Source organism: Armigeres subalbatus, chromosome 3 (genome assembly GCF_024139115.2).
Source record: "Armigeres subalbatus isolate Guangzhou_Male chromosome 3, GZ_Asu_2, whole genome shotgun sequence".
Classification (NCBI taxonomy): domain Eukaryota; kingdom Metazoa; phylum Arthropoda; class Insecta; order Diptera; family Culicidae; genus Armigeres; species Armigeres subalbatus.
Genome location: NC_085141.1, coordinates 346,258,466 through 346,285,602, shown reverse-complemented (window position 1 = coordinate 346,285,602; position 27,137 = coordinate 346,258,466). Strand labels below are relative to the sequence as shown.

At 41.3% G+C, this 27,137-nt stretch overlaps 1 protein-coding gene across 1 annotated transcript; it reads right to left on the bottom strand.

Annotated features, from left to right (window-relative positions):
* Window positions 1–2,570: 2,570 nt before the first annotated feature.
* Window positions 2,571–26,078, bottom strand: LOC134225951 (translocating chain-associated membrane protein 1). The gene is made up of 4 exons (XM_062706413.1): window positions 25,473–26,078; window positions 4,520–5,040; window positions 4,348–4,457; window positions 2,571–3,593 (listed from the first exon to the last, which is right to left on the bottom strand). The coding sequence occupies exons 1-4, from the start codon at window positions 25,608–25,610 to the stop codon at window positions 3,232–3,234; spliced, it is 1,131 nt and encodes a 376-aa protein (XP_062562397.1). The 5' UTR covers window positions 25,611–26,078; the 3' UTR covers window positions 2,571–3,231.
* Window positions 26,079–27,137: the final 1,059 nt, after the last annotated feature.

The following is a 27,137-nucleotide window of genomic DNA, read 5'->3' as shown; positions in this document are numbered from 1 at the left end:
CATTACAAAAGATAAGCGGAATACAAATCGAAGGGATCGCTTCTTAAGAACTATTTACAGTGGTAGTTTAGTCAATCAGACTGTTTCAATTTAAATATTTAGTTAAGAAATAGCTGTACGGATTTTGATCCTTTGATTCGAAATCCGTCCACGGTGGACGGATTTCGAGTCAGGAGTAGTTGATTTAATTCGTTATTTTATCATGTTTTTTTAGTTTTTAATGAGTAAATGTGAAACACTTCAAAAGTAGAAACCTTCATGCTCCTGTGTCAATGACAAAGAAAAGTTTTGCCAACTTTCTGCAAAGGATTTCTCGAATCATCATAATTGTTACATACGTCGTTATAAAAAATTATGCTTGATATGTATTTTACCTCATTTAGAACATAAACGCAAGGATACTTTAAATAGTCATTACATTGGAGACGGGGCAAATGCAAAATATTTAGTTGTTATGAACATTAGAAATAATATCTTTTATTTACATTAGATTCCAATTTTCTAATGACTTTTTCATATACTAAGGTGCTTAAGTGTACGGATTTCGATGCCCCACGATATTCATATTGCGAATAAGAGAATTTAAACCAAACTTCAATGAAGGTATGAAAAATTTAAACATGTTGTGCACATTTTTTGCACTTGCATAACGAAGCGTTTATAGAGGTGAGGTCTTGATTCAGGCCTTTCATTCACGACGTCTTAGGTTCGAATCTGCTCTGAGCAGAGCTTTTTGTTCCATTTTCGAACAATTCTGCTTAGGATTCCGGGATTTTGCAACCTCAAAAAAACTGATCAGTTCATATTTCTAAAATTTAGGGGGTAAGATTTTTCTGACACGTTTCTAAGGGGATAATTTATTCTTCTTACTTCGCGGTGGTACTTGATAAACATACCGAGAATCTGAAGCGAAGTTCTAGATTGCATGGAGATTGGGGTTTCGACCTTTTGAAGAACCTTATGATCAACAGGGCTTTCATTCCAGTTTCGTATTTTTTTAGATTGTATTATTTGAAGATTTTATCTTTTATGAGAGCCATGTAGTTTATAGGACTTTAATGTTTAAGGATTTGTGGGCTCATTACTGCCCTGGAGCACCATCGTTTGTGAATTTCCTTTGTATTTTATAATGTCATCGGCTTATTATTTGTACATAGCAATATAGAATACATTATGAACAGACCCCCCCTACTATCTTTTTAAATTTCTATCAATTTAAATTTTTGGTTAACAACCAGTTCTTCACCCTCCCCCACTAAAAGTGTGTCTTTGAACTTTTTTAATCAACATCTATACTGCCGCTAACCGCAAGTCGAGCACATCTGTATATGGAGACCCATATACAGATGTGCTCGACTTGCGGTTAGCGGCAGTATATTTTATTCACGATATGCAAATCCTACGTATCTAACAAAACGGAATGCATGCTTGCATATGTAACGGATATAAAATAATTAGGGGTCTACATTTTAGACAGACAAACAGAAATATATGTATGTTACCTCATTTAGAACATAAACGCAAGGATACTTTAAATAGTCATTACATTGGAGACGGGGCAAATGCAAAATATTTAGTTGTTATGAACATTAGAAATAATATCTGAAGATTTTATGCAAAATGTTGAATAAAAAAAATGTTGTGATATTGAGATATCGGACCAAGCGCAAACGGTATATATCTTATTCAGCTATTCAACCACCCGCAAACACTAGTGTCCTGAGTGAACGTCAAACAAGTTACCACTAGTCCAGCACCTCTACTCAAGAAGAGAAACCATTTGACCAAAATGAACAGATGAACAGCATACTGTGAGTAAACTGATGTTTAATCTTCCATGTTCAAGCCTGTGTGCTTGAACTTGGGCTCACACTCGTGTTCAAACTGGGTGCGATTTTGGTTCGGTTTATGATAAACTCGGTTTGGATCTAGTACCTATGCATGTTTGAGTGCGAACTTGCACACGGGAAAACTGCACTTGTTCAAACGCGGTTCATGTTTTCGTGAAGACTGCTTCCAGACTCATCTATGAGCCGAAATCATACAACCTAACGCGATACGGACACAGCGGAACTGAATCCGTTTAAGATTCAGCATGTTGTGTTTTGACCGCGGACTGGAAATAGAAACTTTGCTCTCCACCATGATCATATAGTTGTTACAAACACGATTTGTTACAAATTTCATTTCATTGAAAATGGAAATGAATTTCATGTAGCAAATCAAAGAAACTGTTAAATGTTAAAAGATTTTTCTGTTTCAGTTCTCAACAATTTACCATGACTATGCTGAAGCATTTCACCGGGAAAACCTGAAAAGCTTGCTGTGGATATTCAGAGGAAATTCCGATGAAATTGAGAATTTTGTCGACGAATTTTGGACCGGCGCATACCTTAGTTAGCAGTTAGCACCCTATCATCAAAAATCATAACCAGTGTGGGTTTTGTCTAGGGAATCGACCTTAATATGTACCATCACATTTAACACTGCCGCTGCCAAAACGAGACGTAATCTAGGACCTTTTTTTTGTGAGCTGTGATATCTTTCGAAGTAAATCCTTCAATTCCAAATTTAATAGAATTTGTGTCAGATGTTTATTCAATTATTGCATTAGAACATACAAAAAAATAAAGTGTATACTCCGAATCTGTTTCGAACCCAATTAGCTTGTAAATTGTAAAGGAAGAAAATAAACCTATCAAAAAGACTCTGTTTTAAAAAAAAAACAATAATGTATAAATCATGCAATCTTGCTACCTTTTTGTCAACTGGTCTTATCCTTGCTTAATTCCGTTACTTTTCGCCAGCTAATTTTACTTCTTGTATTGCTAATTTGGTCTGATCTAAGATAAAGGACCTGTCCGTCCCAGCATGCCATTCTTCAAAGTTGTTGTAAATGCATATAAAAATCATTCACTTTGCATCCCGTTCGATCATACTGTTAGAAATATTAGGTACGCTAATATTACTTACTAGTTTACACCGACAGTTCGGATTTTCACAAAAAAATAACTAAAGTGATACCCGCGCAATGGAACAAACGAGGCACTGTTCTATGAGTACAAAAGTGGATCCCTGTGTGAATCAATTTGAGCATATAACTATCTAAAAAATGTAAAAAATCTAAACTTGCGTTTTTTTTTCTTGCTTGTTGAACGGAATATTAATATGTTTTTGTGTATTATTGAGAGTAAAAGTAAAATGGAAATGAACGACGGAATACGGACTCACTTATTTGGTCTTAACCTTCTTGGAGGCCTTTCCGGTGGCTTGCACTGGCGAGGCCTGGGCGGCATTCTGATCGGCCTCGGGCAGATCGCTTTCCTTCTTGCGCTCCTTCTTGGACTTTTCGCCCTTGGCAGGGGCCTTCTGGAGGCGTTCCAGCTGCTGTTCCTTGGTGCTCTCACGCTTCGATCGCAGCACGTTGGAGATGAAGTCGAAGATCAGATAGCCCTGCAGCCCGAAGACGGTGAACAGCATGAAGCTGCGCTTGATTTGCGACACGTTATCGATTCCGTAGAACAGCGTCAGGAAGGCCAGCACCATTGTGGCGAAGCGGGTCAAGATGAACACGGCGTTGTGAACCAGTCGCACTGGAAGTAAGGTTGAATACGGTTAGTTCATTGTGTGGAATACTTAAACCACGATATAACATTCTGACTCGGAGGGAGGAGAATTTGGCATAAATAATGAATTGATGGTATATCCAAGGATGTTATCGATCATTTAGTAATTTGCGTTCGATCATTTAGTGGTTTGTCAGTGACTCATTCCAGAGGCTGAGTTTCAAAATTTGTTGTATGGTGGACTTCTAGTGCGAAGGTTTTTCTACAACTCTGCCTTATGATTCGATGCTTGAATTCCACTAGTAACGGAGTTATAGCTATAGTTTCAGTAACTTAGACTAAATGATAACAAAATTCTAATCATTTAGTTTAAGCTACTGCAACTTGCGCTATAACTCTGTTATTAGTTGAATTACAACGAATCATTCGGCAGATTTGTAGAAAAACCTTCGCATTAGAAGTCCATCATACAACACATTTTGAAATTCAGCTTCTGGAATGAGTTATTGCCAAACTACTAAACGATCGAACGCAAATTACTAAATGATCGATAACATCCTTGGGTATATCACTCAGATACCATACACAAAATATGCACTACGAGATTTACGCTTTGTGCATAGTATGCTTGATAGTTCCTTTGAGAGAAATAAAATGTGAATAGTCTTTGCCGATTGCTTATACACATTTTTTAATTGATATCACCCTACCCTACATCAAGACATATTATTGCATTATTCAGCGTTTTATAAGCTGCCAACGCGGTGAAAGTGAAACTTACATCGGGTGAACTTTTCATCCTTGTCGAAAATGTTAACCAGTTGGAATGAGTGTCCGATGAACTCGCAGAAGTAGTGCAGCGTCAGCAGTACCAAAGCGATGCGCTGGAATCTATGAAAAGAAGAGAAAATTAATTATATTATCGTATCGAACATTAAGCATCCAATTCTCACCCCAAGAAGTACGCAGTAGCAATCAAGAAGAATCCGCCCAAAGCATGCTCTATCTTGGGCTTCTGTTCGTCCTTCTTGACCTTCTGGAAATACAGTTCGGGTAGCATATGCAGATAATACGCCAGCTGGATGATGAAGAACAGCTTGTGCAGGAACACCATCGGATGCTCGGGGAATCCTTCCCATAGCTTTGGCATGTTACCAAAGTACTGCTCTCTAACGATCACATCGAAGCCCCACAGGAACGACATGGCGTAGAACACCACCAGTTGACCCGACTCGTTGAAGCGGGACAGCTTGAACTTGGACAGGTGCAGCTTCTTGGATATTTTGTCCAAGGCATACTCCTGCAGGATGGCGTGCATGATGATGCAGATCAGGGTGTAGAAGAAAACCGCACAGCCGTCCTTCCAGCCGGAGGTGTACGTGTAGGCTTCACCCTGGGGGTTCTCGTGACTCGGATCGGCACCGGTCACGTTGTGGTGCAAAGCAATAAAGATGCTGGCGAGGGCGTTGGTGGCCTGAAAGCATATGGATAAGTAGAGTTTTAGACATAGTAATTGATAACCACTCCAGGAGGCTCAATATCCGGAATATAGGTAATTTACTTCAAATGAATCAAAAATATATCAGCATTCCCAAAAATAAAAACTACAATAAGAAGAATCTTCCATAAAGTAATTATAACTTACCATTGAAAAAAGGCCCAAAATTTAAACAAATAAATCAATATCAGCAACAAACAATTACAAAACTTTTGACGTAACATTTGTTTTTCCTCCACGAAAAATTAAAAACTTTCAAAAAAATCAATAAAGAGCAAAAAAAGTTTGTTTTTGGAGCGAATATTTAGCCTTTACTTGTAGGTACTTAATACGAAAAGGCAAAATAATTCCATGAAAAAACTTTAAAGAACAATGCAACTAAGCATTTTGTTTTCTAATATTTTAATGATTCCTATTTTAAAGCGTTCATTACTTATGGAAAACTTATTCAATTTTATTTTTTCTCCGTCTTTTCATGGAAATTTTCTTATTTTTTATCGCTCTTCACTAACCTTCTGCGGAAAGCCCCCAATCCCTGTGAAAAACATTATCTCGTGGAAAGTTTTGGAACTACCTGCTGCTAACATTGATTCTTCTAAGGAAACTCCGTGTTCCTTTCAATGGAAAACCTTAATTTCTTAATGGAAAAAGTCCATCAACAATTGCAATTCTCACTCATAAAAGTACCTACACATAGAGGTGTGCGCCGGCGGCGGCGTTCGTCGTAATTTTGGTCGGCAGCGGCGGCTTTTTTGGCGTCACGCCGAAAGCCATTCCAGCCATTTAAGCCGCCAGTTTTTTTTTATTGCGTTCGTTTCTTGGAGATAATTTTCTTTTTTTTTCATCAAAATATCAACGAAAAATTCTTGAGATTTGGTTCGGAATTTCCACAGAAAATTATTCAGAACCTGCAGGCGATTTTTTTTAATTTTTAAAAGGGGGAGGGTCGTCAGGCCGAATATAATTCAACGAGAAATCATTTGGCCAGCCAACACTTTTGGCTGAAATGAACGTTTGGGCAGAACGGTCATTAGATCAAAAACAGTTTGGTTGAAAATTTCATTTGGACCAAGCGTTTGCCCAACAGGTCGTTTGGTCAAAATGGTCATTCAACCGAAAAGGTAATCTGGTCGAAAATGCCGTTCGGATGAATGGTCGACAGTTTAGGTCAAATGACCTATTTAGCCAAACGCCTTTTTTTTTTAATTAAATTACCAGTTCGGCTGAACGACATTTTTGAACAGATGGGTTTCGGCCATATGATAAATTTATAGCACGTTAACCGAAAGTCATCTAGTCGCTGTTTTTGGCCTTGTTTGCTGATCAAATTTGGCACGGCAAATGCTAGGTAAAGCGTACCATTGGTACTTCGCGTACCTGAAGGAATAAAATAGACCCCATCTCGCGGTCCTTAGCCTCTTACCCAGCAACTCCTATCCCTACCTCCCGTGGTGCTGGCCGGGATACGAGCAACCTTAGGGAAGATCGGGTAACCAACCCCGATGGGAACTATGGTCGTATGCTGACAGGGAAGGGAAGGGTTTGCTCCTCTCCGAAGGTGCAAATCTTATTGAGCGTCTGTTCTCCATGTCAGGATCGGCTCACAACAGCGTCTGTTCTCCATGTTAGGGGCGGCTGATCATCGTCCGAGTGCCAGCGAGGGACTCTAAGTGAAACTGTGCACCATGGTCCACCGGAAATAAGGAGGAATGGTCCTCCGGAAATTTAAGGGGTTTGGTGTCAGGCCCTGCAAGCCAGCCTTTAAAAAATCTTAAGCAACGAACAATCAACAAGAGAGTACGGACCGGAACCATCGGCGAAGACCACTGCGACGAAAAGGGACTAGCGATTGGAAACTCGGTTCGTGGAACTGCAAATCTCTCAACTTCATCGGGAGCACACGCATACTCGCCGATGTGCTCAAGGACCGTGGATTCGGCATCGTAGCGCTGCAGGAGGTTTGTTGGAAGGGATCAATGGTGCGAACGTTTAGAGGTAATCATACCATCTACCAGAGCTGCGGCAACACACATGAGCTGGGAACAGCTTTCATAGTGATGGGCGATATGCAAAGGCGCGTGATCGGGTGGTGGCCGATCAATGAAAGAATGTGCAGGTTGAGGATCAAAGGCCGGTTCTTCAACTTCAGCATAATCAACATCCATAGCCCACACTCCGGAAGCACTGATGATGATAAGGACGCATTCTACGCGCAGATGGAACGTGAGTACGACAGCTGCCCAAGCCACGACGTCAAAATCATCATAGGAGATTTGAACGCTCAGGTTGGCCAAGAGGAGGAGTTTAGACCGACTATTGGAAAGTTCAGCGCTCACCGGCTGACGAACGAAAACGGCCTACGACTAATTGATTTCGCCGCCTCCAAGAATATGGCCATTCGTAGCACCTACTTCCAACACAGCCTCCCGTATCGGTACACCTGGAGATCACCACTGCAGACAGAATCACAAATCGACCACGTTCTGATTGATGGACGGCACTTCTCCGACATTATCGACGTCAGGACATATCGTGGCGCTAACATCGACTCTGACCACTATCTGGTGATGGTTAAACTGCGCCCAAAACTATCCGTCATCAACAATGTTCGGTACCGACGACCGCCGCGGTACGACCTAGAGCGACTGAAGCAACCTGATGTCGCCACTGCATACGCGCAGCATCTCGAGGCAGCGTTGCCGGAAGAGGGTGAGCTCGATGGGGCCCCTCTTGAGGACTGCTGGAGTACAGTTAAAGCAGCCATTAACGACGCAGCGGAGAACAACGTCGGGTATATGGGTCGAAGTCGACGGAACGATTGGTTCGACGAAGAGTGCAGACAGATTCTGGAGGAGAAGGACGCAGCGCGGGCGGTCGCGCTGCAGCAAGGTACCCGGCAGAACGTGGAACGTTATAGACGGAGGCGGAGACAGCAGACCCGCCTTTTTCAGGAGAAGAAACGCTGCTTGGAAGAAGCGGAGTGCGAGGAGATGGAACAGCTGTGCCGTTCTCAAGAAAGTTCTATCAGAAGCTCAACGCATCTCGGAAAGGCTTCGTGCCGCGAGCCGAAATGTGTCGGGATAAGGATGGGAGCATCTTAACGGATGAACGTGTGGTGATTGAAGAGTGGAAGCAGCACTACGAGGAACATCTGAATGGCGCTGAGAGTACAGGCAGTGAAAGTTTAGGCAGCGGAGGAGATGACTACGTCAGTTCAGCGGACGATGGAAGCCAACCAGCCCCCACCTTGAGGGAAGTTAAGGATGCCATTCAACAGCTAAAGACCAATAAAGCAGCTGGTAAGGATGGTATCGGAGCTGAGCTCATCAAGATGGGCCCGGAAAAGCTGGCCACCTGCCTGCACAAACTGATAGTCAGAATCTGGGAAACCGAACAGCTACCGGAGGAGTGGAAGGAAGGGTTATATGCCCCATCTACAAGAAAGGCGACAAACTGGAGTGTGAGAACTTTCGAGCGATCACCATCCTTAATGCCGCCTACAAAGTGATATCCCAGATCATCTTCCGTCGTCTGTCACCATTAGTGAACGAGTTCGTGGGAAGTTATCAAGCCGGCTTCGTTGACAGCCGCTCGACAACGGACCAGATCTTTACTGTACGGCAAATCCTTCAAAAATGCCGTGAATACCAGGTCCCAACGCACCATCTGTTCGTTGATTTCAAGGCGGCATACGACAGTATAGACCGCGTAGAGCTATGGAAAATTATGGACGAGAACAGCTTACCTGGGAAGCTTACAGACTGATCAAAGCAACGGTGGATGGTGTGCAAAACTGTGTGAAGATTTCGGGCGAACACTCCAGTTCGTTCGAATCGCGCCGGGGACTAAGACAAGGTGATGGACTTTCGTGCCTGTTGTTCAACATTGCGCTAGAAGGTGTCATGCGGAGAGCCGGGTGTAACAGCCGGGGTACGATTTTCAACAGATCCAGTCAATTTATTTGCTTCGCGGATGACATGGACATTGTCGGCCGAACATTTGCAAAGGTGGCAGAACTGTACACCCGCCTGAAACGTGAAGCAAAAAAAGTTGGACTGGTGGTGAATGCGTCAAAGACAAAGTACATGCTTGTGGGCGGAACCGAGCGCGACAGGGCCCGCCTGGGAAGCAGTGTTACGATAGACGGGGATACCTTCGAGGTGGTCGAGGAATTCGTCTACCTCGGATCCTTGCTAACGGCTGACAACAACGTTAGTCGTGAAATACGAAGGCGCATCATCTGTGGAAGTCGGGCCTACTACGGGCTCCAGAAGAAACTGCGGCCGAAAACCATTCGCCACCGCACCAAATGTGTCATGTACAAGACGTTAATAAGACCGGTAGTCCTCTACGGACATGAAACATGGACAATGCTCGAGGAGGACTTACAAGCACTCGGAGTATTCGAGAGACGGGTGCTTAGGACCATCTTTGGCGGTGTGCAAGAAGACGGTGTGTGGCGGCGAAGAATGAACCATGAGCTCGCCCAACTCTACGGCGAACCCAGTATCCAGAAGGTAGCTAAAGCCGGAAGGGTACGATGGGCAGGACATGTTGCAAGAATGCCGGACAGCAACCCTGCAAAGATGGTGTTCGCTTCCGATCCGGCAGGTACGAGACGGCGTGGAGCGCAGCGAGCGAGATGGGCAGACCAGGTGCAGAACGACTTGGCGAGCGTGGGGCGTATCCGAGGATGGAGAGATGCGGCCTCGAACCGTGCATTGTGGCGTCAAATTGTTGATTCAGTGTTATCTGTTTAGATGTTAACTAAATAAATGAATGAAAAATGAAAAATGCTGATCAAATTGACTAAAAATGCAGTTTGGCCAAAATAGTCGTTTGGTCAAAATGGTCGTTTGGTAGAAATGGTCTTTTGGTAGAAAGAGCCATTTGGCCAGAAAATGTTTTTTTTTTCTGACAAACAACCATTCCGCCAAAAGACCCATTCGAACAAACGACTTTTCCGACAAAATGAGCAGTTCAACCGAACGACACTTTCGGCCCATTGTCCATTTCACCCAAATGACCCTTTCTGCCAATGTTTGAAGGATCGTGTGTTAGTGTTGCATAGTTTGCATATGTCATATGAACAAGCATTGTGTGGAGTACGCGTTTGATCGTGTTTATGCTCGTTTCTTAGACACTTCACACGATCTGGTATTCTTGTGCTTTGTGCGGTCGAAAAGTAAATCAATTGGTGTGCGTTTGATCGTGTGTCTGCTCGGTATAGGGGTAGCTAGTTTGTTCTACTTTGTGCGGCCAAATAATAGTTCAGTCAAACCATTGTGTAAAAAAATGGCACGGTCGAATCGCTTATCAGAATGAATCCAGATACAACGATGCCTACCGACTAACTGATAATCCTTCCTGTGGTTTTTGTGGAGACGCAGAAGTAAACACGGTCTTCAAATGGCCAAAGCCACCTACTAATATACCTTTCCTCTTCCTAACTCAAGGTGTCCATTTTTCCCGGTTGAAGGAAATGATACTAAAATACCATAACAGCGGATCAGAACCAGAAATTAGCTATTTTTAGTTTGTTTTATTAAAAGGAGGACTAGGAAGCTCTTAGACCCGTTTAGTATGCATCAATCCCAGTTTGTCAAATGCGGAATCGAAGGAACTGGAATGCACAATAATTTATTGTGGATTCTATTTCTAGAACAGAGAATCTCCAAAGATGCGCCACCCTAGGGCCGCAAAAGCTCTTCAATAAGCCAAACAATTAGTTAAAAAGAATCCTAAATAACTTTTGATAGAATAGAAAAAGCAGAAACATAACTAGAATCTTTAACCCTCTTAGACCCAATTTTGTTTTCTCTGATCAAAAACACTTTCTTAAATCGAATTTAGAATTTTAGAATTTTGTTTATTGATGCCATTTTTTCACCACATTTGAAGTTTGAAAGTTTTCACCCAAATCGCAATATTCGAATTTTCAAAGTTATGGAACTTATTATTTATTTTATATGTGAAAAGTTAGAGAAATTATCTGGATTAGAAAAAAAATCTCAAACTAATGAAAATTTTCTGAATTACCAAATATTTTTTTAGAACTCCAGATTATTTTGAACAAAATAATCCAAAATCGTTTAAAAGCTGTTAAGACTGTGCGTGAACAGTCTTCTCCTGAATCCTTCTAATTAATATCAGATTAATCGGTTTCCATGAAAAAATCATCTGAAATTATTTATGAAAATTCGAAACTTATGATAAATTAGAAACTCTTGAGAACACATTACTCTTCGAGTTCCTCGAGAAATTTCCTCATTAATTTCTAGCAACTGGTTCAGGCCCAGGATGAAGATCTTTCAATTTATGTGTGTGATTCACTTGTGTATAAGTATAGGAAATTGAGTGTTCAAACATTGACGACAAACAGCTCAGAGGAAGTAAAATAGATGTTAGAACAAAATAATCCACCTTATCAAATCATAAAATATCGAGATGATTTACCAACAATACTTAGCCTAGAAACCGATCAAAACTTAAATATCGGTAAGGGGCGATTCAAATACGACGTCCACAACTTTTTGGGATTTCTAGACCCCTCCCCCCCTCTGTCACGCTTTTTTGTATACCTAGTGCATGTACTGTCACAAAATCTCAGCCCCCCCCTAAAACTTGTGACATCATTTTGAACGACCCTAATTAAAAAAGTTCGAGACGAGCCAGCCTCGGGCTGAAAGTCTCCTTCATTCATTTATTTAATTAACATCTAAACAGATAACACTGAATCAACAATTTGACGCCACAATGCACGGTTCGAGGCCGCATCTCTCCATCCTCGGATACGCCCCACGCTCGCCAAGTCGTTCTGCACCTGGTCTGCCCATCTCGCTCGCTGCGCTCCACACCGTCTCGTACCTGGCGGATTGGAAGCGAACACCATCTTTGCAGGGTTGCTGTCCGGCATTCTTGCAACATGTCCTGCCCATCGTACCCTTCCGGCTTTAGCTACCTTCTGGATACTGGGTTCGCCGTAGAGTTGGGCGAGCTCGTGGTTCATTCTTCGCCGCCATACACCGTCTTCTTGCACACCGCCAAAGATGGTCCTAAGCACCCGTCTCTCGAATACTCCGAGTGCTTGCAAGTCCTCCTCGAGCATTGTCCATGTTTCATGTCCGTAGAGGACAACCGGTCTTATTAGCGTCTTGTACATGACAAATTTTGGTGCGGTGGCGAATCTTTTTCGACCGCAGTTTCTTCTGGAGCCCGTAGTAGGCCCGACTTCCACAGATGATGCGCCTTCGTATTTCACGACTAACGTTGTTGTCAACCGTTAGCAAGGATCCGAGGTAGACGAATTCCTCGACCACCTCGAAGGTATACCCGTCTATCGTAACACTGCTTCCTAGGCGGGCCCTGTCGCGCTCGGTTCCGCCCACAAGCATGTATTTTGTCTTTGACGCATTCACCACCAGTCCAACATTTGTTGCTTCACGTTTCAGGCGGGTGTACAGTTCTGCCACCTTTGCAAATGTTTGGCCGACAATGTCCATGTCATCCGCGAAGCAAATAAATTGACTGGATCTGTTGAAAATCGTACCCCGCCTGTTACACCCGGCTCTCCGAATGACACCTTCTAGCGCAATGTTGAACAACAGGCACGAAAGTCCATCACCTTGTCTTAGTCCCCGGCGCAATTCGAACGAACTGGAGTGTTCGCCCGAAATCTTCACACAGTTTTGCACACCATCCACCGTTGCTTTGATCAGTCTGGTGGTAAGCTTCCCAGGGAAGTCTCCTTAATAAAGTCAATAAAAAAAAAAGTTCTTGTTTTTAATGAATCCACAGACGCAATAAGATCTTCGATGTCCGTCTAACATACGTTTGACCTTACAGGTCAGGAGTACTTTTCGTACTTCCCGTGGGGTTTGAGTAAGTTACCATCAGCGTGTGTTTATACATTAACGCCTCAGCCAGCGTATCGATCAGTGCACAGCAAGCCATGATTCGCCCTCTTCTGGTCAGACCAAGATGAATACACTGCTAGGTGCTCCAACCTGCTAAGTTTATGGGAGAGAAGAAGGCGGGGGTGAAAAATTCATTTTCAGTGCAAAACGACAACAAACCGGCTGGCTCTCCCATACTAAAATCCAAGATGGCTGAATCGTGAATTTGGCAGATTGGAACACCTAGTGGTGTATTCATCTTGGGTCAGACCTCCGTGGCGTGCACACGCACCCACGGAAAGCTGCTGTCATAACAATTCGCTCCGGCCATTTGGGACCACACATTTTGTCGATCCTGCCAGGTTACCTATTTGTTGGATCCTGAGGCTGATTCCAAAAGGTGAGTTGAATTTAATTGTTAAGGTGCTGATGTGTTAAAATATTTGATGATTAAAAACAACACAAGGCAATAGGTTTGTATTGCTACAAAGCGCGTCTGGAAGAACACTGGAAAATGGATTGTGGTTTGGAAAATCACAAAGCGCGTCTGGAAGACCGCTGGAAAATGGATTGTGATTTGGAAAATCACAAAGTACGTCTGTAAGTCCGCTCGAAAATGGATTGTGGTTTGGAACATCACAAAGCGCGTCTGGAAGACCGCTGGAAAATGGATTGTGGTTTGGAAAATCACAAAGCGCGTCTGGAAGACCGCTGGAAAATTAATTGTGGTTTAGAAAATCACAAAGCGTGTCTGGAAGACCGCTGGAAAATGGATTGTGGTTTGAAAAATCACAAAGCGTGGGAAACCGCTGGAGAATGGTTTGTGGTTTGCAATACCACAACTCACAAGGCGTGTCTGGGGGACTGCCGAGAAAATGGTTGACAATCTAGAAAATCCCAAGGTGGGTCATGGAAGCATTGATTTTGGTTAAAAAAAATTAGTTTGAAATGTATAACTTGGCAACTTTGGTGTGCATGAGACTACCAGTTAAGCTAGTTCTATCGAAATCTGAGAGATATGGAGATCTCTCGTATGCTACAAAGTTGTTTGGAAGGCTTAATATATTATCTTGAAGTTTATTTTGGAATTTACTGACTTAGTAGTCGTAGCGGAATTACCTGTTGGATGAGATATCCAACATTCACGAAGCTCAAAAAAGTTGCCAGCATTCACAAAGTCATAAGTTTGGAGTTATTGGCTAATAGTACTGGTTAACATAAGTCTGAATTTCAGGTATACTTATGCTATCTCATTTAGGAAGATCGCAGCAAGCCATGCGCGCGGATGGTTGCTTTTGAATTTGCTGTCACGTTTTTGTTCGTTCCCGCAACAAATAGATTTGGCTTATGTCTATATTTTGCATATATGCTCTAGAAGAAAAAAAGTTTATTTGAGTTTATTTATAGTTAAAGTTTAATGAAGTGTGTTTCTTAATTGAGTGCGCGAAATCGTTTGAGTAGTTTGTATATGGGGACGTCCCTGGTGCAATATGTGTGGCTGAGTGATAATATCAGAAATACATGAACATACATACATTGCTCAGAATAGATCTGGAAGAGTGAAGTGAATTATTTGTGGACACTAGAAATGATCATCGTTTCCTCAGTTCATTGAACCGGAATTGGATCAATTTGGTGCACGGATAGAAATTTCATTCATTTGATTCAAAAATATTCATGTTTGTTCACAAACTGATAATATGTTTGAATCAAACATATTTATTTTGAAAATTAAATTTAATTCCTGTTTGTTTCATGCGTGCACTAGTGGATAGCCCCTCGCTCGCTCTTGCAAAAGTAAACAAAAACTTCAGTTCGGGTCAGGTCCGATTGGATTCCAGCAAAGAAATGGAAGCAAGTTTTTTCTTGCTTCCAAATTGCTGATGAGGATGTTTTTCAGGTACAATAAGGTAAGTAAATGAAATATGAACGTTAGCAATTGTGGAATCTGGTAGTCAAATGCTACCAGAATATAAATATTGCAATAATTGATAGGAAAATATTTTTGCGGCCGAACCAAAACAATAATATCCATGTTTGATTCAATAATTTCGGTGGTTGAAGCAACGTAAAATGCATATTTGATTTGAAAATATTTTTCGTTTGCTTCAAATGTAACATTATGTTTGTTTCAAACGTATTTATGTTTGGTGCTAGAACAAACTGAACTTTTGTTAGAATTTACCTCAAATATGTTTGTTTGAACCATACTTTTTTCTGCGTGTGAGATTGTTTCAATATGTATATGATTCCAAAACTAAATACGCGCTGGATTAAAAAATCCGGAAGTTTGTTTATGGATCCATTATCCAATTGATAATGGTAGCATAAACAGGCGGGGCTTATTGTAAGTGAAAGTGGCCTCGGACTGGACGTGAGTTACCAGGCAGTCTGAAATGGGTCACTGGAGCTGCGATAGAGCTAACACCTTCTAACTCCCGGGCTAAAGCTGACTTTATTACAGTCAGCTTTCTTCCATAATACCACTGCCAGACAGTGGGAGTTAGATTGAAGATACACACACACACATACTTATGCTATCTCATTTAAGTATGATATCTCTGCGAAATTTTAGATAAATATCATATTCTAGGCCAGATGTTTCCCAAACTACTTATACATGTGACCCACCTAGCAGAATCGCACATTGCTTGCGACCTTCCCACATTGCCTTTTAAAATTTGGATAAAAATGAGTTCGCGTTAGATTGAACAAACCATTATGAATTGCTTCATATCCCATCATTACATTACTTTGAATAGATTGGAAATGATTTGGAATTTGAACGGTTTTAGATAGGATTTGGATTAGAATTGCATTTGATTGGATTTGGAACGCGAGACGAGCCAGCCCAGGTCTGAAAGTCTCGCTAATAAAGACAAAAAAAAGATTTGGAACGGATTTAGATAGGACTTAGATCGGATTTGGATTAGATTTTGATTGGATTGAATATGGAATGGATTTGGATTGGATTAGGATTGGATGTTGATTGGAATTGGATTGAATGTGGCTTGGATTTTAATTGGAATTGAATTGAATTTGGATTGGATTTGAATTGTTTGAATTTCATTGTATTTGAGAAAATCTTAAAATTACATAGATTCAAATCTAATGGCTGTGATAGATTTGTGGGACAAAATAGGGACAAAAGTATGAATCAAGATTCGTCATTCGCAACCCATCATTGATCAGCCCACGACCTCCCTGGGAGTCGCGGCCCACAGTTTGGGAACACGTGTTCTAAGCGGTTGTTAGCAAGTACAACATCGATATGTTGAAGGTCAGCTTGCTGGTATTACTATATATAAAGTTTCAGTTTTCAAAGGACATTATCGGTTTCTCAAAAGCAATATGTTCATCTTCGTCTCGCGTAAATAACTTTTAAAAAAATCAATGCGTTCTCTAGCATTTTTTTTGCCTTTTTAATGAGAGAAGAAGGAAAATGTGGGGTTTGAGTAAGTTACCATCAGCGTGTGTTTATACATTAACGCCTCAGCGTATCGATCAGTGCGCAGCAAGCCATGACTCGTCCTCTTCTGGTCAGACCTCCGTGGCGTGCACACGCACCCATGGAAAGCTGCTGTCATAACAATTCGCTCCGGCCATTTGGGGCCACACACTTCCTTTTTAGCAATAACTATTATTTTGACCAGAAATGCAATGCGGAAATTGATTAAAGAGAATAGATTTCAAATATAACTAACATAGTAATGAATAGTAATGAATCGTGACAGTAACAACTTCAGAAACCATAAAATACTCACGATGCTTACAAAAAACCCTATACTGTTTATGCCATAGCTTAGGGGAGAACGGTCCAAAATGGACCCCTGGGGCAAAATGGCCTCACTCATAAAATCACTCATATAATCTGTTGTAGTACATTTATAAACGAATATTACCATTACAATTCATAATAAGTTATCCATCATTGAGCTCCATTAGAAAAAAAAAAAGCAAAATCCCTTCATATTCACTCAAATTTAACGATTTGCTATTTTTCCACCACATCCGTAAGATTGTAGTTCAATCCAAACAACCATGCGTTCACCATCATTTTACATGCAATTGAGTCATTTTAGACCACCATTCGGGCGTTTTGCCCTAGGCCTATTTTTGAATCATTTTTTAAATGCGTTAGAAAGTCATGAAAACCTTATTGTTTTGAATAGGAGATCATTGTGAAATGTAGCAGGGTTGGTAAATTTTGCACCTATACGTTGAAATGGTTGGGTATTTTTGTTTATATGGGCAAAACCATCGAAAAAGCTTAATGGGTGCAATTTGGACCGTTCTCTCCTACTTAAATTGAGGGGTCGCGACCAATTTCCATAAGATTTACATAGGCTAGGGGGTCGCGACCCACCACTTTGGAAAATTATGTTTTACACATTTTGGATTATAGTTCTTTAAGATATTACAAGAAAAAATAGTTCATAAATTTGGTAATAAATGTTTTTGGTTTGATCGATAGTTCAATTTTCCGATTGGTTTCATGATTTCCCGCATTTTTCCCGTTTTTTTTCCCGGTCGAGTACAATTCCCGGTTCCCGACTGGATGGACACCCTGCTAACTGACTACAAAGACGTGGCCGGCGCCGTTATTTATCATTTGAAATTTGAGTCACACTGAGAATGCTTGAACAATCCCAGGTAATCATTCAGTTGTTTCTTTGTGCAATTTCACTAATACTCCAGGATCTCTAAAACTAAAAAAACAAGACAATGAACTTATTCACTATGTCAACAGATATTTATAAATAATTATCATTGGTCATGGCCCAATTCTCATGTTATGACCCTGAAAAATTAACCCATAGTGGTGGTTCTATTTTTTGTCCTTTCAGAGGTCTGTAAGTTCGAAGTCCGTGGTCCGAAAAATATGAGCCCTCGATGAGGAAAATCCAGGTGAATTCCCCTGGGCAGCCAAAATTTCAGCTCGATTGGCCAACTACAAGTCGAGATACAGCCCTCCAAAGTTCGTCATTTTGTATAAAAACGGCCTCTGACCAACACTGTACTTAGTCGATTTTTCTCATATAAACTTCATGCTCGTTAAGCATCGAAAAGGCTATATATTCACTCCCAAGGCGATTTTGTGATAGAAGGCCCGGAGACCCATAGTGTTATATACCAATCGACTCAGCTCGACGAATTGAGATGACGTCGGTCTGTATTTGTGTGAGTGCGTGTGTGTATGTATGTGCGCAAAATAAAACTCACTCATCTTTTAGGCACTTATCTTGATCCGATTTGTTTGCATTCGACGGGGAATTCTGTCATATTGTTTCCTATTGAAAATTGGCCAGATCGGACTATGGGATCGAAAGTTATGGCCAAAATACAATTTCTATACAAAAACCCCAACTTGATTCACCGAAGTGATACTGATTTTCTCGCATTTAGCCAAGACACCAACCTTATATGGCTCAATCGAGGGTTCAATGAACCATTTTCTTAATAACTTTTGAACGCAATTGCCGATCGTCACAAAATAGTGATCTACAAGGCTTTACCACCTTTCGAATACAACTTGTTGCGAGAAAATCGGTTAAGGATTTCTATATGAAAAGTTGGCTAATGTTTTACTTAGCTTTTGTGCACACACATACACACCGACAGACAGATCTGTGCTTAGTTCGTCGAGCTGAGTCGATCTGTATATAACACTATGGGTCTCCGCGGCTTCTATAAAAAGTTCGTTTTTGGAGTGAAATAATAGCCTTTGTGGTACGAGACAGGCAAAACACGCTAAGAAAATTTCACTCAAGCCTTTCTAGAATATATAATGCACGAATGAGTTTTTTTCATATGAGTTTGCTTTTGTGTTGATTTTATGAGTTTGCTTTTGATTCAAGGAAAATAATGATAATTCAAACAAAATTGATTTTTTTTTATTAAAAACTTAAGAACTAAAACAAGTTGTTATCATTTACACACCTCAAAATATAACGTAGCGGCAGTAAATCAAATAGACTGGAGATGTTAACCTCCAGATATGATTTACGTCAAAAAATGAAAGTTATGTAGGAAAATATCAGGAATCAGCATCGTGCGTACCCTGTCATTGGTACGGAAAGCCTTTATTCCGCTACCCACGATAATGGCGACTTGTAACCTTTGGCTGCTAAAGGGATGACAGTACCTACTTCGCACGTAAGAATATCCGCAAACACACCTGGCAACATCCGAGTGGAGACACTTGCTCACAGATAGACCACGTGCTGATCCACAGCACGGACGACATTTCTCGGATGTTACAGATGTAAGGTCCTTCAGAGGTCCGAACATTGACTCGGATCATTATCTTGTAGTTGCGTGACTTTCCAGCGTCACGAATTCACGAAACGACAGATCCAACGTTTGTCAGTTGAAGGAGTTGCTGACAGGGCTGACAATAGTCATGTGGCAGCAAGAAAAGCCACCACAGTAGCGACGAGTTGTATTCACGCTAAAAATGAACTACTCAAAATTGAGTCGAATCCGACTCATTTTCATTAAAAACGGGACAACTCAAAATTTGAGTAAAAGATACTACTTCAATAAAATGATGATTGCACTTAAACTAGGAGTCTGTTTGTCGTAAAATGCACTTAGATAGATAGATAAACTTGATTCGCATCTGTCGTATTAAAAATTGATGGAAGGCCTAGCTTAACTTTCGCGAAGTCATTATTTTATTGAAGTAGTATATATTACTCAAATTTTGAGTTGTCCCGTTTTTAATGAAAATGAGTCGGATTCGCCTCAATTTTGAGTAGTTCATTTTTAACGTGTTGTCTTCATTGCTACTCGGTGCATCGTCAATGATGCGCACGACGTTAGCTTTCGCCGTGCAACCAAATCGTCATGACGACATCGAAGAACGAAGACTTCATACCATTATTCTTCAAGCGGCAGATGTCATGCAAAGATTGTTTTTTAATTCTTTGTTATAATTAATTTGAACTAACGTATGAAGACGTGATTAATGTTATCGAAACTTTTATGTTACCAAAGTTCGTACTATTTGGTTATTTTAGACGCCATTACTGCCCATGATCGCATATTTGTAACACTCACTTTTTTGTTCATTATGTAAAAAGCCTGCGAATCGTCCTGAAAGCTCCATTTACTGCATCTAATCCCACAACAGTAAAATGGCCTTTACTATCTTGCTTATCTGTGGTAAGCTGGAAATTATTGAGTTTGTGGGGAGGATTGACAAACGATTTACAAAATCAACCAAAATGCAAATGTTACAAAAATGCGATCATGGGCAGATTAGGTGTTTAACCACTCCGTCTATAATAACGTGCAATCAATTGTGTGAAGAAGACGACAGAAATCGTTACAACTTTTGGCTGCGCGACTATCTTTGTGGTAGGCATGCGGGGCGAACAAACCGAATAGGAGTCGCGTCGTGGGTGTAGGGTGGGTGGGTGTATCAATTGTCGCCATACATAAGAACAACTATTAAAAACAAAAGTAAAAGGCATGTGGGTGGACTTTATATATCAAGCGAAAGGTTTTACTTCCTGCTCCTTAGAACAGCTGTGAAAACCACAATAAAATTTGTTATTATCTTCAAAATTTATTATTTCATAATAGAAACGCATGCACCAGGTGTGGCACTATTCTTAATTTTGGTTCCTTATTTGTTCCGGATTTGTGAAAATGAAGGTGTATCAAGGAGCAGGATGGACATAATCAGCGACGGTCAATAAGAAAGGGCACATACTAGAGTGTGCCAATTACATAGGGATGACCCTTCTGAACTCGGCGTACAAAATCCTGTCGCGTATCCTGTTTAACAGACTGAGGCCGCTTGAGGAGTCCTTTGTCGGCGAGTACCAGGCAAGTTTTCGTGAGGGTCAATCAACGACGGATCAGATGTTTAGCCTGCGGATGATCCTTGATAAATTCCAGGAAATCAACTTGCAGACTCATCAGCTATTCATTGTTTTCAAAGCAGCGTACGATTCAGTGAAGAGAAATAAGCTGTGGCAGATAATGTCCGGACATGGTTTTCCGGCGAAACTGATTAGACTGATACGTGCAACGTTGGATGGCTCGAAATCAAGTATTCGGATGGCAGACGAAGTGTCAACCTCGTTTGTGACCTTAGACGGATTGAAACAGGGTGATGCACTTTCGAATTTATTGTTCAAAATTGCACTCGGCGCTATTAGGAGATCTGGCGTGCAGAGGAACGGCACTATCATCCCACGGTCGCATATGCTTCTGGGCTTTGCGGAAAACATCGACCTTGGACAAAATGATATGAAATTTGCGAAAAAGAATCCACGTGTCTTGGAGGGACTCGAACCATCAACCTCCTTCTCTCTATATAGGCGTGAACCCCTACACAACAAGACCACTTAAAGGTCACGTTTGCGGAAAAGCCATCAGAATCCGAGTACCAACCTCCACCGCGGTCAGCTCTCTTTTTTGCTAATTGAAAATCTTTCGTATGCTTGATTTGTCCAATCTCCACATGTGGTTTACTGCTGAATATCCACAATCAAGCGAGTGCACATTGTTTATTAAACGAGAGGATCGCACTCCATGCCCCCCAGCCCGTTGGGCGAACTGGTATAGAATGCGAATCAATCGCACTCTGCTGTGCCATAGGCTTGCTTAGCTAAAGCATTTGATGAGTTTGATTGCCTTACGTAAGCGGTCGCGTGTACTCAGACGACTAATGACGGTGGAAGACCGACACTTGATTACAATTAATTGCATATTATTCGGCAATTCGGCCGTATGAAAACCACGTACGTAAGGAAGTCAAACTCATCAAATGCTTTAGCTAAGCAAGCCTATGGCACAGCAGAGTGCGATTGATTCGCATTTTATACCAGCCCGCCCAGCCTCTCGTTTAATAAACAATGTGCACTCGCTTGACTGTGGATATACAATAGTAAAGCACATGTGGAGATTGGTTCTCGGATTCTGATGGCTTTTCCGCAAACGTGACCTTTAAGTGGTCTTGTTGTGTAGGGGTTATCACGCCTATCTAGAGAGTAGGAGGTTGAGGGTTCGAGTCCCTCCAAGACACGTGGATTCTTTTTCACAAATTTCATATCAATTTGTCCATTTCGAAACATATGCTGTGCATATGCACAGCCAAAATATTTAACAAAAAAATGGTTTTCGTGCGGCCGAGTTGCCGAATAATATGCAATTAATGATAAAACTTGTCAATAAGCTCAAAAATAGAGTGGCTCATATTGCCCCGTATGTTCATATTGCCCCTACTGCCCCTAAATAAGACTTTCTACTGTTTGCGTAGCCAGCTAATGTCTCGCAGCTTACAGACATGGACAAAACTAGCTCTTCATACATCGTCTATTCGTCCAGTTGCCCTGTACGACCATGACGCATTGACTTTAGAAGATGCAGACTGTCGAATTCTCGGAGTGTTTGACCGGAAAAAAATGCGTTCAATACTTGGCGGGGTGGTAAAAAATAGTGAATGGCGTAGACACATGAATCACGAGTTGTACCAAGTGTACAAAAATCGGCAGGCTGATAATACACGGCAGCTTACAGTGGACTGGACATGTAGTACGGATGCCGGAAGAGAGACCAGCAAAAGTGATGTTTAGCAGAGAACCTGGAAGAGGACGTCGGCTCCGGGGTAGATCTCGCCAGCTGGCTGTGTGCAATTAAGAAAAATGTGCATGCCGCTGATATGACCTGGAATACGACATTATATACGGTTTTGCTCCGCACAACACGGAGTGTGCGACCATAATAGGGAGACATGTAGAGTAGACCTCTTCACGTTTTTAAAAAGTATAATGAAATCGTGAGTTTTGTAGAACAGCAACTTTGAACAGTAACAGTAAAACGTAACAGTATTTTTGCACACCTAAAAGTTAAAAAGTAGCTTAAACATGACCAAAACCAAAGCGAAATGAATCACAATGTTCACAAAACATGTAAAGCATACCAAAATCCGTCGTTTAGAAGTTGTTGTGATGATTTTATTATTATTATTATTTTTTTATTATTATTATTTTTTAGCACTTATCGTTAACCGATTTGCTCGCAACAAATTGCAATCGACGGGGAATCCCATTGTTTCCCTTGAAAATTGCCCAGATCACACTATGGGTCCAAAAGTTATGGCCAAAATACTATGCGGGCGAGGAAGGTACCATCGCCAATAGATGGATTAATTAGGGGTTTTCTTTTAATTATTATTTCAGACAAACATCATTGGGCTACACGGGGGAAGCCCATATGGCATAATGCCATTTGGCATAATGCCGTTTGGCATAAGGCCGTTTGGCATAATACCATTTGGCATAACGATTTAAATGTCTAAAGGCCATTTGGCATAAAGACCATTTGGCATAACGACCATTTGGCATAATTTGTTGGGTACCTCGAGGCCATTTGGCACAACGACCGTTTGGCATAATGACCATTTGGCATAATCCTCGAAAAATGAATTTTTAATGAAAATGAAATACAACGGGCCGTTTAGCAAAACTACCATTTGGCACAAAAAAGGTTAATCGTAGGAATATATCGACATTGTTGTTTCATAAGGGCGAAAGTCGCAAACGTAAACATTGACTTCTTCTGCTGATTTCAGGAAGATTAAATACTTTTGGCGATATTTTCCACTTCTGTTTGATAGAAAGCGCGGAGCGCCACCAGTTTCGAAGTGATTGTTAGCTGTGAATAATGCAAAAGAGTAGATGACTCCTTCTTTAAAAGTATGCATTTGCCCGGGATGAAGCAAAAGGGTAGATGACTCCTTCTTTAAAAGTACGTATTTGCCCGGAATAATGCAAAAGAGTAGATGACTCCTTCTTTAAAAGTATGCATTTGCCCGGAATAATGGAAAGAGTAGATGACTAATTTTCTTAAGTACGCATTTGCCCAGAATAAGGCAAAAGAGTAGATGACTCCTTCTTCAAAACTATGCATTTGCCCGCAAAAAAGAAGATGACTCCTTCTTTCAAAGTACGCATTTGCCCGGGATGAAGCAAAAGAGTAAATGACTCCTTCTTTAAAAGTACGCATTTACCCGAAATAAGACAAAAGAAATATGACTTTAAGAATTGTCACACACACACTTTCACTCCAACACTGCTCACAACATGCCGTAGAAACAAAACATACTGCGGCGCGCTTTGTAAATTTTTCAAGTGAACAAAGATCATGGGAAAAGTACACGGTCGAACATTTTAAACGTGAAAATGTTGTGAAAACTGCCGAAGCATTATTCGGTCTACTCAGCTCTATTGTATACAAAGGTGATTGTAATGCCAAAGCTACGAAGCAACTCATAAGCAGGATCAGAAGCAGCACGGCGAACCACGGAACATATGCCAATTTTCATTAGTCTAAGTTTGAAGACTAAGGGCAACTCTTTGTATAACATATTCGGGACTGATTTGCGATTTGGGCGTAACATTTTTCGTAAACAAACATTGGAAGGCAAATTCCTGCTAAAGCTAGCATTTCATGAGAAAACCATAGTATGCATCCGACAGATGAGGCTTTACTCTATCAAATAAGGGAATTAGTTTTGGATAAAAACGCTTGCATTCTACGGAATTCATAAAACAATGTTTGTTTACAAAATAAGTTACGCCCAAATCACAAATCGGTCCATTAAACTGTACCTCTTTGTATTTTTATCCCGAGCCATTTTTTTAATCCCATTTTTTGGTTGCCACCCGTTAGGAGAAAAAGTAAATCACTCCTTAAAATACGCATATTCCCAGAAAAAGGCAATAATACAGATGTAAATTGAGCTTCTTCCTAGTGTTTTTATAATTCTTTTAATTTTTATGCCAAATGGTCGTTATGCCAAATGGCCCTAAAATCATTAAGACTATTTTTCTTTATTATGCCAAACGGTCGTTATGCCAAATGGCCCTTGGCTATTCAACTCGTTATGCCAAATGGCATTATGCCAAACGGACTTATGCCAAATGGAATTATGCCATTTGGGGTAGCCCCGGGCTACACCTATAAATTAAAATAGTGAACCGTAACGAATCGGTTATGTTGTTTCTTTTGTTTCGTATGGCAACGTTTCTCCAACCAAAACCTCTGCCCACTAATGAATTGCACGTTTTTTCTCTCTCAACATACGTTCTCTCTACAAACACACATCTAATATAAATTTAATTGTATAATAATTGGTTTTTGCATTATCTATGTTTACTTTAGCGAAAGGCAAGAATTATTTTACAAGTCATGTCGCAAATCTTTTAAACATTATCAAGCATGCCACCACTCTCAAACGCTTGAGAAACACTGATACTAAAATACAGCTGTGTGTATGGCAAAATATACCTTCTACTATAATGCCGCTACGTGGCATCATCAAATCGGCAAATAGGAATGTACTATCAAAAATATGAAGAAATAATACTTCTCAAGTGTTGCCACTCACAAGAAACACTTTCCTTTTTAAATGAAATAGTCACTGTATTACATTCCATAAGAGTAGTAAAAACTTGTACCCGATCTGTATGCAAATAGTTAAAATTCCAGACTCACCTGCAACATCAACCCGACGACGAAGACCATCGCAACGCAGGACACGATGTCGGCATGGTTCTGGATCACGAATTCATGGCTTAGTAAAGGTGGATTCTTGTTAGAGGACTTTCGTCCCATGCCCGGCTTGATGGCCATCCTTGCTTCCGGTTGGTAGATGATGCGGATTCCGCACGCTCAAAAACAATCCTCTCGGCCCCTATCCAGCTGAAACAGTGGCCGCACTTTCACGAATCGCAAACACCGGCGATAAAGGGACACCTTTCACAAGCACTCACTCACTGTGATGTTAGGTCACTGGGGCGGGGACCTTGGGGAATCTGGTTTGTTATGATGTGTCCCAATTTTCGTGCGAATCCTGTCGACGACCAACCTCGTCCAAGCACCAAAAAACGAAAGGCTCCTTTGGCTGCCGAACGGCTTCTTTGCTTTGGTGGAGACCTTCTTCTGGCCCGTTCACTCTGCTGCACAACTGTCCCTTCACTGCACTGCGTTGGAGAGGGAGAAAACGACCAACAAATCCGCGACAGAACTGATTTTTCAAGCACTTCCAAAGGGGAGCTACGTGGTGACGAGTTGTCAACATTCCCCATCAAGTGCGGGAGAGAGAGTCAGAAGCGAACTTTCGCTTTGACAGATCGCTGTCGACGCGGCTGTCAGGGCTGTCAGTTTCCAGGGAAAATAGAGCTGTGCTATCGAGGGAGTGGACATCAAGAAGATCTTGAGAAGAGAACGTCCCGAATAGAAATTAATTATACGTCGATACCCAGTATTCATGGAAAGATAAATACCTGATTGATTGATTGATACTGACCAAACGTTAACTTTAACTCATTTTAAGTTCAAACAACAACCTCTTCTTGTTTCGACTTCTTTTTTGCCTTTGGGTTGATTCAAATATGACGTCCACTACTTTTCGGGATTTCAAGACCCCCTCCCCCCCTCTGTCCCGCTTTTTTGTATACCTAATACATGTACTGTCACAAAATCTTACACCCACCGCCTCCCCCCTAAAACCTGTGACATCATTTTTGAACGACCCCTTTCTCGTATACACGGTTAGATGAATTTACTCATTAATGGGTACTCTGTTATTGTTGATATTCACCGTGAAAAATTCACCCATTTTCTCATAAAGTGCCTCTCCCATTTTAATGGGTAGAGGCACTTTTTAAAGAAAATGGGTGAATTTTTCACGGTGGGAATAATATCAACAATAACAGAGTACCCATTAATGGGTAAAGTCATCTAACAGTGTAAGGCTTGCTGACGTTGATCGTCTTTCTCTTGCACGCGCACAAAGGGGATAGGATTTGTTTTCATCGGGAAACGCTTCCGAAGCGTTTCCCGATGAAAACAAATCCTATCCGTTCTGTGCGCGTACAAGAGAAAGATGATCAAACGTCAGCAAGCTCGTATACGTAAAGGCTACATGATCGCTTCAAAAATGAACTTTTTATAGAAGGCCCGGAGACCCATAGTGTTATATACCGATCGACTCAGCTCGACGAATTGAGGTGATGTCTGTGTTTTTTTTTTCTTCCTAAACAATGGAGGGGGAATCTGCTCAACAGACATCCTGGGTTGTCCAGGAAGTGCGGGGTTAGGGACCACCTCCAACGAGGGAGGCAGGACTGCATCCCCGACCCGCTAAACCGTTTCCAT